Source organism: Zeugodacus cucurbitae, chromosome 3, assembly GCF_028554725.1.
Source record: "Zeugodacus cucurbitae isolate PBARC_wt_2022May chromosome 3, idZeuCucr1.2, whole genome shotgun sequence".
NCBI lineage: Eukaryota > Metazoa > Arthropoda > Insecta > Diptera > Tephritidae > Zeugodacus > Zeugodacus cucurbitae.
The window spans coordinates 55,688,400-55,700,042 of NC_071668.1; the positions used below are offsets into that span (position 1 = coordinate 55,688,400).

General features: G+C 34.0%; 2 protein-coding genes across 6 annotated transcripts in view; one reads left to right on the top strand and one right to left on the bottom strand.

Annotated features, from left to right (window-relative positions):
- The window catches only part of LOC105216486 (glycoprotein-N-acetylgalactosamine 3-beta-galactosyltransferase 1), a 38,907-nt gene extending 37,240 nt beyond the window's left edge, over positions 1 to 1,667 (bottom strand). The window contains exon 1 of one of the 4 annotated variants that reach the window (XM_029043044.2): positions 1,213 to 1,667. The gene's annotated coding sequence lies outside the window, so the exon portion shown is untranslated. Of the gene's footprint in view, positions 1 to 892 lie in introns of all 4 variants that reach the window. The other 3 variants (XM_029043042.2, XM_054228259.1, XM_029043041.2) reach the window with 3 other exon arrangements.
- Positions 1,668 to 4,343: 2,676 nt separating this feature from the next.
- Positions 4,344 to 7,623, top strand: LOC105216492 (gamma-tubulin complex component 4 homolog). 2 transcript variants are annotated; one of them, XM_054228257.1, is made up of 2 exons: positions 4,344 to 4,550; positions 5,243 to 7,623. In XM_054228257.1, the coding sequence occupies exon 2, from the start codon at positions 5,493 to 5,495 to the stop codon at positions 7,509 to 7,511; it is 2,019 nt and encodes a 672-aa protein (XP_054084232.1). In that variant the 5' UTR covers positions 4,344 to 4,550; positions 5,243 to 5,492; the 3' UTR covers positions 7,512 to 7,623. The 2 variants fall into 2 exon arrangements, with proteins under 2 accessions (XP_054084232.1, XP_011189312.1); XM_011191010.3 differs by having other exon boundaries at positions 5,262 to 7,623.
- Positions 7,624 to 11,643: the final 4,020 nt, after the last annotated feature.

Consider the following 11,643-nt stretch of genomic DNA (forward strand, 5'->3'; position numbering starts at 1 on the left):
GAATCAATTGCTGGTATGGAAAATTTTCGCATTTGACGTGGTATCTTCACGAAATTTGACATGGATTACTGCTTAAGGTAATAATATAATCTCCGAAGAAATTGTTCAGATCGGTTAACTATATAACCTTAATGTTTCTAGCAAACAACCCGCCTAAAAAGTATTAGTAAAATGTTTTCTTTTTTTACTTACTTTTTCTTACGTCTTTAGATTTGCTTAAACACATAGTTACTAAAAGAAATGCACCTGTGAAGGGTATATTAGCATCGGTACAGCCGAAGTTAACGTTTTTTCTTGTTTTATTTAATAATAGGAAATGTTATATATCAATTATTTTATATATGTATATTCTTATGATGTTGATTAATTTTTCGATTAGATTAGACTTGATCGATGATTATCATTTTTATTTATTTATTAATGTTTCCCGGAAATAGTTTGTAACCGACAATTGAGTCACCGAAATGTGAGTAATGTGCCTGCCTTTTAGAAATATAGTGTTTTATAGTACTTACATATATTTTTTACTTATAAAATAAAAAAATTAAAACTCAATTTCACTACAAACGTAAACAACACCACATAATTTGACATTTAACTGAGAAAACCAATTTGACAGTACAACACAAATACAAACAATACCGTACAGAGCGCAAAATGGCAATGGTGGTGAGAACAGCTGCTATTGACTTTGGTAAGGTATAAAGAGAGCGTTTCTTGTTATTGTTTTTTTGCACATCATTTTCCGATTATGCGAAGAATTTTTGAATTTGCGAAAATGCTTACTCACTGCTTTTATTGGCGTTTTTTTCAAGAGTTGGAAAATGTGTTGTATGTATGGTTTGTTTATATACGATTTGATGTTTATTTGATTGATTTGATTGTTTATTACCTTTAGCACTCACCTTAACTGCAATATTTATGAATTCCTTTGTAAGCTATGCAAAACTTTTCATTCAACTTTACAGCGATTTATGGTACACTTGCACTTTTCGCACAGAAAATGCATTTTTTTCACGATTGAAACTGCATTTTTTCACAATTCATAATGTATACTTAATAACTGCATTCTATACTTACACTTGTGTGTATGTCATTGAATACAGCACGCACTTATTTTTAACACTGTTCACTTTTCTCCTTGCACTTCCTACACTGCTACTGCATATTTTTCAATCATATGTATATGTATGTATGTTTGCATGTACACACCTCGCACGTTCCATAATAATTTTCAGCCACCACTATCACCTATTAATCTTGCATACACAATTATTTTCAACAGAATTCACTCTAGCTGCCATTTTTCACTTCTATCGATACACGAAACTCATAGCGATATTGTTTAGAAAATATTATTGTAAAAAGAAACACTAGCAACAAATAATCAATTCCTCTTGCTTAGTCACAAACGTACGAATTATCGCGTTTAGCGCCGCATTGGCCCTGCATACGGGGGATTAAAATAAAAACGAATAAGAATTGGAAAAAAGCACATACACCGTTAATGTGCACTATTCACTCGGCAATTCGCTTTATTACACACGCTCCGCATTCGCGTTGGCCGCCACTAACGAGCCTCAACACACAACCGGCACTAGCACCGGCAGAGACTGGCAGCCTACTTGGCCCTGCATGCGCATTCAGCAGCTGCGACAGGAGCGATTATACTACAATTTGGACGCGCTCGCAATGCTTTAGCTTTGAGTGCCTCCCTGAGAAGAGTCACTGCCGGCCTGGCGCTAGTTGGCGTGAGAGCATGCTGAGTATTTTTGCTAAATCCATTTAGGGGTTTGTTTATAATGCAATTGAGGGGTTGCAATTATGGTGACCTATTGTTTGTTTGCTTTTGTTGTTGTTCAACTGTCACATTTCGCATTTATTTAGTTTTATTAAATTTTCTGAATTGGTATTAGCAATTTTAATTATATTTTTATTTCAATACCAACATACTTCTATGGACTTTCATTTTCGACCACAAAACACGCGACTGCCTTTTTCATTGAACGATTTTTATTAAAAGCTGCTTGTCTATGACTGACGTTTAAATAGCACTAAAATTACGTGTGATTAACAATAGAAGCCATTGGCACAATGAAAACAGCTGCTGAATCGGTGGCATGCATGAGTGTGCTCCCTTCTACTATACAACAACTAAACACAAACCTCAATTATAATATTCTCATACATACAAATTTATACATAAGCAAATATAAACGGGAGCGTTCTTCGCAAGTTTTGTATCTTCACCGACTCGTAGATGAGCTACAAATTTGTGGGAAAGTTAGATTGTCATAGAAAACCCGATCGAAATCTATGAGTCTTGAACAGAACTAACAGTTTCTTGTTATTGTAGTGGCCTGAAACTTGTTGCGGCTTGTGGTTTAAGAAAGTAGTTTGCCGACGGGACAGTCTAAAGTCAGTTTTAAATGCGGGTTCATACCGCATTACCACTCTAAATACATACGTAGACCTCACTCTGGTATGAATGGCTAACAGTTGTGTGGTCACATTTTGCCTCGGTCTACCTTGTATCATCGTCCATGTCCATCCATACACCTATATAATTCATCTTCATTCTACTGATTATCTACGATCAACTACGTGCCGATGTGGCTAAATTGGTAATGTTGTAGCAGTACAAGATATTCCTCAAATAATTTGGAAGAATTCTGCCGAGTTGAGCGCCATTAGTCGCATAAAAATACGGTTTGCCCCGGTTACGTAGGCCCGACTGCCGTAGAGATAACGTGAACATCATAGCCAGTGTTCTCAGACAGATATTTCAAGACAAAAATTTCGGATGCTGAGAAATCGAACAATACTTAGATGCAAGATAGCTTTAAAATCTCTAAATCTAATCTAGCTTTATTTTTTACGATAATTCTGCAATGGGTTCCAAGACACAGCGATATTCCAGGACACTGTGAAGCAGATGCACATGCCAGATTAAGTACCATGTTACAATCATATTTGGCCACATGTAAATACCCAATCGAGAAATATGTCATAGAGTTTGCTAAGTCTCAGTGAAAACAATCCCTGACTTGCTCCACAAGCAGACAAACGTAGCCTGAAAGAAAAATGGGCCGCACAATGATTACTGCAGAAGCTGCCAAAAAATTAAAAAAATAAACTGTGGAACATCTTCTATTGGGATGTAAGGCTTTATACAGGAAAAGAATGGCAAATGTAATGGTCGTGGTTTTCTCGATGATGTCTCTGGAGTTGCACAAATAAAACCTTTTGAATCAGTCAAATTTATCAAGACCACTGAGCCGACCTATGTAAGTACTTTTTAATAGTGTCCAAGCGCTTTGTCGAATCATAAGGGTATTAGTGAATTAGCGATCCGCCAGGAGTATTTAGGTGTCACAAAGAACAGTCGAATCTGTCTGAGTGAGACTTTGTGCATGTGAAACCAACTATGACTAAAATGTTTTCAAATAAATTTCTCAGTTTTATTATTATTAACTAGCAGACCCGGCCACACCTTTTGTGGCTAAGATATACAATCAATCTTGGCTTCGATGACGACACAAAGTTCATTACAAAGTCGAGGTTGATTTATGTTATACAGTATGATGACAACTGATGCTAATTTTAAATATAAAATTAAGTGGTGATAATCCAGGCAATTCCAATGATTATAAATATTGGTCGTTCACTCAGCCAATTGTGGGTATTATATTGTTGTTTTATGTCTGGAAAGAGACAGAAGAGACAGAAATGTGTTTGAAATGTTATTAATCCATCGAGGTGTCAACTGTGAGCTTACCAATTCCAATATCTAGCAACTCCTTCTACAATCGCAGTTTGATCTTGTTGCAAAAACACTTGTATGTATAAATAAGCGATTTTTTATGCGCCGTACTTCCCAAATTATCAACTTGCATATCTGGAAAATTTTCGCTCTAGCGCTATTTTTGGCGATTTTGCAAACTGGTGTTTCGTTGATTTGCATTTTAGGAGTAATTTCAATGCCGAATGTACAGTTTGTGTGCCTACTAGCAGGTTGCCAAGTTGCCCCTATTCCCGTTATGCTTTGATGGTGAAAATGGGTAAAATCGGTTCAGGAATTACTACGGTCCTCATATACAATATATGATGATTTTCGTTGTTCTATTCTTCTTTATGAATATATGGGTCAGTATTGAGTGTTATATCTTAATAAAATTACATCAATAAATTCCGAGATATAGTCGGTTGCACCCAAACTTAGCCTTTCCTTACTTGTTACAAATTGTTTTGGGCTATCGACACAACCTTATACAATTGAACAATGACAAAAATATTTTAACAAAGCAACAACCTTCAAAATATTATTATTTTTTGTTTTCAATTTTTTTTTAAATTTGTTGTCAACTCAAATAAAGTTCTGTTATTGCAATCTTACGCGCAATTTTTCTATATTTACTTACTTTCTAAACCTTTCTTGGCCATGCTCGAATATTTCAAGACTAAAATTAGCCAGATTGGTGTGGCAGTTCTCGACTTTCTGCGAGACTAACGAACAGCAATTCGTTTTTATATCTATAAGAATACAAATGGTTTGTATGGGAGTTTAGAAAAATGTGAATTTTAGACATTTTCAAGCAATTTTTTTAAATTTTTCTCTCCGTAAGAACCATCCTCAATCTTCCTGGAATACACACAAAAAAGAATCAGTGACATCGGTCCTGCCGTTTTCATGCTATGTCGTGACAACGGAAAAATGGTTTCATTTTTATATATATAGATTATAATATATAATTTTGAAAAATAATCATTTAAATGACCGATTCCAATTGTAATTGTACAACTAGTATTAGTACAACGAGTCGTTAATACCACTACTATTCGCACTTACTGTGTATGCATAATACGTTCTTCCTGCTCGCTATGGCATTCTTTTATATTCTTTCCCTTTTATATATGTATATATTTTTTAAATATACATTAATATAATATTTTCTAAATTATAAAAGCGCATATATACATATGATAGAGGTCCAAGTATATTTTTTATTTAAATTATTAAATTTAAAGTACGTTAAAACGCACTGGCATATGTAATTTGAATTTTCAGAAAGTATAAGTTTAGGCGTTAGCTTTTTCATCTTTCACAAATTCACTTATTTTGTTCATACCACATGTTATCTTACTGTAAATATTGAAATACTTATATATTTCTATAACATAATTGAAATATTACCTTAACATTTTATTTATTGCATTAATTAATTTTATATTATGTTGTAAGAATAAATAAATCTTATTAGACTACAAACTTGGATTACCAATCAGTCAAAACTCTAGTGAGTGGCAACATTGGCAATTTGACAGCTGCAATAACTATACTGACATTTGCCATTCAGCTGTTCAATTTGTTCAACAAACAAGGCGCGACAAAAATTTGTTTATAAAAGTATTCAAATATTAAAATTTACTAACAATAAAATAAAGTCAAGAAGATCTTCAGATGATTAACAACCTAAAATACAGTCATCAAAATGATACATGAAGTGCTGATGTCTTGTTTGAATTTGCAATCGAAGTATTTATCCTTGGAAGACTTCACCGCAACAGATGTTTCAACTTTCTTGCATCCTTGTGAAAAACTTGTACTACAGGACATTATCGCTATTATTAATTTATTGCGTGACATAGAAAAATTTGCAAAAGTGTGCGGCAGCAATAATAGTGTCAATAGAAATGTAGCAATCTTCGACACAGATGAGCCACTGCAGAAGGGGCTATATTTGAAGGCATTTGCAAATGGTATAGACACTGTTTTAAGGGATTACTTTGACAACATTACAGCGCTTGAAGAAAGTTATCTGAAAAATCCAACAAATTTCTCGCTTCTTTTTATATATCGAAATTTAAAGACATATGAACCGTTAGCGCTTTATTTGCGAAAATTGATACGCGTCATACGAAGTCAAAAATTACATGGCTGCGAAATTATGCAGTTTCTGCATCAAAATGCAGAGCATGGTGATCAGAAAATACGTGCTGCCATTAAAACCTTGCAACTGGCAGTGAATGTGGTCTTCTTCAAACAACTTACACATTGGATACTTTATGCCAAAATAATTGATACATATGGTGAATTCTTCATACAGTGCTCGGAGGGTAATATCAATAGCGCCGCCGAAAGTGATACCAGTAAATGCGCTAGCACCGAAAGTGGCAAGCATGCGAGTACAATAACTACATTGTCAAAAGTGGCGAGTACATATGCCGACATTTGGCGTTATGAAATATGCTATGAGCTGCTGCCACATTATTTACCCGCTGGATGGGCCGAAAAGGTACTCTTCATTGGACAAACAATACTCATATTTAAAGCAGATGCTAATAAACACAAGAATCTCACACAAAATTGGAGTAAAACCGAGCACACCGATCTGGAGGACGAAAGCTCGCTGAGCAATGAAAAGGAGCATATTTATTTTGGCAAAATACAAATGCTACAGAATGATGAGGAATTAAATGTGCAACACTATGAAAGCATTGTTAATGAAATCAAATCTTATTTAACAACACGCTTGTCTGAAATAGCAATCAATCAAGCGGATTTGGTGCATCAACTAAAATTGATTAAAGAATATTTCTTATTGGGCCGCGGCGAATTGTTCTTGGAATTTTTGCGTCTCACACATGTAATTAGCAGAGACAGATATAATGAAAACAAGGTGCATGATTTCGTTAAAGCATTTGAATCTGCAGCGCATGGTGTTGGTGTTTCTGAAGATTTGGAACGTTTCGCACTTAGCATCACCAAACCGCTGATGCATACCAATAATCCAAAAGATATAGAACACAATTATTTGCATTACATGCAGCTAAATTACAAAATCAATTGGCCATTACATCTGTTGTTCTCACCAAAGGTGATTGACAATTATAATATACTCTTCCGTTTTCTGCTGTTAATAAAGAAAATGCAATTCGAACTACATATGCTGTGGTCGAATAAGGTGCGGCGCACCAGTTTGTGCTCACGTGAAAAATTCAAATTAACAAGTCTCTTAAATCAATTGATATTCTTCATAGATAATCTACAGTATTATATACAAGTCGATGTCTTGGAGAGCCAATTCAGCATACTTTTGAACACCATACAAAATAAAGCAGATTTCGAGGAGATACAAAAGGCGCACAGCATATTTTTGGCCAATATTCTCTCACTATGCTTTCTATTGACTAATGAAGAGAGTAATAAACTAAATATCAATCAATTTATAATCTCACAGTCTAATAATCCGATTTATAATATCCTAATCGATATCTTCAATGTCTGTGACAACCTGAGTACCGTTTTGGGGGGACATGAGTGGCTTGGTGTGAATACTAGAGATTATGTTGAACAGCAAGATGAGCGATTTAGCGCATTGATGGATCAGTTGATTAATTATCTAATCAGTTTGAAGACAAATCCGACAACAACGCCATTGTCGCAGTTACTGCTGCGTTTAGATTTTAATCATTGGTTCAGTACCAAGAAAAAACAGCAATTTGCATAGCAATGTGCCTAAGAATATTATACTATTCATTAAACTATCAAATACTCTGTATTATTTTGTTTACATATGTTGCATTAAAAAAATAAATGAATTATTTAAAATCAATAAAAAAGAATTACGTTTAAAAAAATTATGAAAAAAGTATGTGGAATGATTTTATATAAAAAACTTTACATTTATATTATAATCTCGGCTTTTAATCCATTCGTGTCGCAATAAATGAAATGTGTTCTATTTTTTCATGAACTGTATATTGATTTGCTAATTCGTATTTGAGTATTGGTCGTCATATAGCATTAAATAATATGTACAATATTCTCAAATGTACTGTATAAGTATAGCACCAACTGATAATGAAATATTGAATTACAAAATGTATTATTATTTAAATGATACGTATTTATGTTTCCACTTTTTACTTTAAGCAGAGAAACACTTTTATTTTAATACTAGCAGGCACTCCGGCTTCGCACTGGCTTGTATATTTCTAATATTTTGTTTTTCAAGCCGCTACACTCTACTCTCAAGCGCGTACTTGTCAGGTTTTGAAATTTTTTTCAGCGATTGTGAGGCAATATTCAAATGTTTTTGGATTGTAGAACGTTGTGCATTGATGGCTTTAAAATTTGTATAAATTTCTCTCAAAAATAATGTATAGTTCTTTTAGTTAAATATTTAGCACATTCGCGCGGGACCTTTTTTCATCATAATATTTATGTTGATTATGTTGTTATAATACGGAATTATTTAACAACGGGGCTGGAAAAATCGTTTAAAAAAGTAGTAAATGTATTTATTTTAAATAACATCAATTGAGAAACACAACAAAAATTTTCTGTAGTATGAAATGAAAAGAGTATTATGAATATGAAGCAGCTTTTACATCTTGACCATCCAAACAAAAAAAATGCAACTGCAATATACCTGGAATGTATTTAACTATTTTTTTATCTAAATTTTATAATAAGGAATGATTTTCAATCTGATGACAAAAAGTTCATTTTAACTCCAGTTGTACTATTTTGTACACATTGATAAAATGAAAATGCATCGGGTAAAAACAAATTTTCGGATTTCATTATCTGTCAGACGTTCCTTTTGATAACCCACTCCCACTCCATCGACAGCTCCTTGCAAAAAAATTCCATTCTGATGAAGAGCATTTTAATTATTTTATAAAATCAATCAGGCTTGATAATATAAATTGAAGAGAGAGATTTATAATGTTATGCATTAGCTTATTACTTATAACAGCAATCGATTTTTTCTTGACACCCTTCTTAAAATGAGCACTCCTATTTTCGCCAAAATCTATTTGAATAGATAGTTAAGTGGAATACATATGTAAATAAATAATGTTAAAGCAGCTATTTACATACTTAACTCAATTTTATAAGACAAAAAATAATTTTCAATTTGAAATTCCACACCTTGATGTCCCACGGGACCAATTTTAAGTAGTTACCAAAATCATAAATATAATTTTTTTTGCAGATTTTTGAAGAAGACTTTTTTTATTTTAATTGTATAAAAATTAACTGTTTATACTCAAAATTTGCAGAGGTAACAAGTGTTAAGAGAGGTAACTAGTGTTAAGTTATACTATATTTTATAGGATAATAAGAGAGCATACTTTCTTATGCGTTTGATTTTGCTCTTTGTATCCTTATAAAGGTTTTATATAGAACACAAAATAATAAATAATAGTTGAAAAATCGAAATGAGAAAAGTAGCTCCTATGCAACTTTGCTTTCGTATATATCGTAATTGGTTATAAATGAATTTAAAATTAATTTAATATAAACAAATTTAAATACTTTCCTATGAAACTATGCAAAAACGTTGTAATTCTAATAATGTTCTGACGGAAGTTCCCATACATATGTATTATATATATGGTTTTGCTTCGGTTCATACATACATATGAATGAAAATAACACGGATATATTATTTTATGACAATTTGTGAAATTATTGTATGTTATTAACACGTTTGTGTTAAACTTATTTAGATAACTCAATATTAATATATTTACAATATTTATATTTGTACTAGCTGCCCTAAACGACACTCCCTGCTACTTCATTTTTTTTGTTTTTTAATTTGTAATAATAAATTAAAATAGCTTTTCTCATCACGGTAATTGGATCTCCTTAACTGCAGCGAATTATTTAAAGAATATTTTCTTCCGTTATGCAAGAACAGAAAGATTTAACTTTCTTCAGCTTCTTTAACAGCCAATATTTGCACTAAATATGAACAGAATATTAATTATTTATGAACTACAGTTGAACTTCCCTAACTCGAGTTACCATAATCCACAAACAAACTTCAAGTTATAGAGCCTTCCGACTTACGGTATTTTTTATGAAATTTAAGTTTTGTTACCAATTCAAGAGTTCGAGTTATGGAAGTTCAACTGTTTTTGAAATCTTCAAATCATATGTGAGTGCCTCTTTGATTTTTAAAGCGCTAGACGTTATATTGTGAATGATGAGAACCATCTCGAGTCCCAAATGGAATATATGCACCTCCTAGCTGAAAAGTTCATACGTGTTTAAAGAAATTCACATCTTTAAACTTTTCAAAATCATATTGGCACAACTACTAGTATTTTGCTTAAAAATAGTCAGTTGAGATTTTAGAACCTGGAAAAGGTCCTGGTGATCGAAATCGAATCAATTCAAAGCTCGTTCTAGTGTCCGACCGATTCCCAAGCTTTGACCGATTCTGATGCCGATTAATCGCCCTGTTGGCAAAGGATCGGCCGATAACGATACCGATTTTTTATGAACAAATTTTTTGTTACTGGCGATGAAAAATGGTTCAGAACAGAAAACCATTTGCGAAAACGGTCGTAGTGGAATTGTGGTGATGAGCAAACGGTGGCCAAGCAAGGATTGACGGTCAGGAAGGTTTTGCTATATATTTGGTGGATTTGATTTGGATTTAGCCATCTAATTCGAACCTGTACTGTCAACAATTTTGCAATTGTTTTTTAATGGAAAATAACTTTCTTACTACATAAAAGGGATTGTTTTTCTTCGATTTCGTTTTTCCGATTTTCCCCACAACACTATACAATTGTCGGTCTTGTTTCCTTTTCGTGACAATCTATGTATGAAAATTATACTATACGACTCCCACTTCAGCCGGTTCTACGTTACCGTTGGTCAACCCGGATTTTATCCGGTCAAGGGCTGTTCTTTCGTCTATAGGGAGTGGACCACACATTGTGTGGCCCCATGCTGTCAAAGCAATATTGCGACAGTTGCCTCTACGGCAGTGCAACTTGCACCTAGTCTGCGCAACGCGCCACCCCCCAGAAAGCGGCCAATTTAGGGCCCCTACGGCCCCCAGGATCTCAACCAGGCAGCATGACTCCCAGTCCGACCAATCCCCCCATCCTTCATCCGACCTTTTCCGACGTGTTCCTGCCCCCGCAACTAACAACATCGGAGTCGCTAAACAACACCGAAGTGTGACATTATCCATTGCGGGTAACACAGCTACAACAACTTCCACCTGTACGTCACTTCCTCACTCCCAGGGTCACGACAGTAACACCACGACACACCCGACTCTTACTCTTAGTAAGCTCGTATGGCACCCGAAATATACACGAATAATATGTGAAACCAGTGCTTTCTTTTGATATATCTTGGGAATCACCTATCCCAATCCGGTATTTAATTTAGGAAATCACTTGCATATTGTTGTTTCCTCTGGCGATAATCAGTTCACAAAAAAATACGTCCCCATCTAATCAAAGTGCTCGGTTGTCCGACAACTGTCAATTTTATAAGTTTATTTCTTGAAAGTTAGGTTTAGCAACAAAAAATTTATCTCAAATACTAGTGGATCCCTCTTTTAGAAATGAGTTTTGCATATTTAAACCTCCTTTGTGATGTAGATTACCTATTTATTTATCTTCAGTTAACAATATAATTAATGCTGCTTTAAAAAGTTATACACACTTCACTGCGTACTTACCCTTGACTTTGCGTTGCCTGCAACTCCTAAATTATATGGAAATAGTACAAGTCATCATTCTAGGCGTCTCTATTAAAACCAATTCACACATTTGTTTATTTACTTAATTTGCGATGCGCGAGCACCGAGGCGGCTGACC

What these genes read in the sequence shown, in the direction of transcription:
- LOC105216492 (XM_054228257.1), top strand. Translation starts at nt 5,493, where the DNA reads ATGATACATGAAGTGCTGATGTCTTGTTTGAATTTGCAATCGAAGTAT.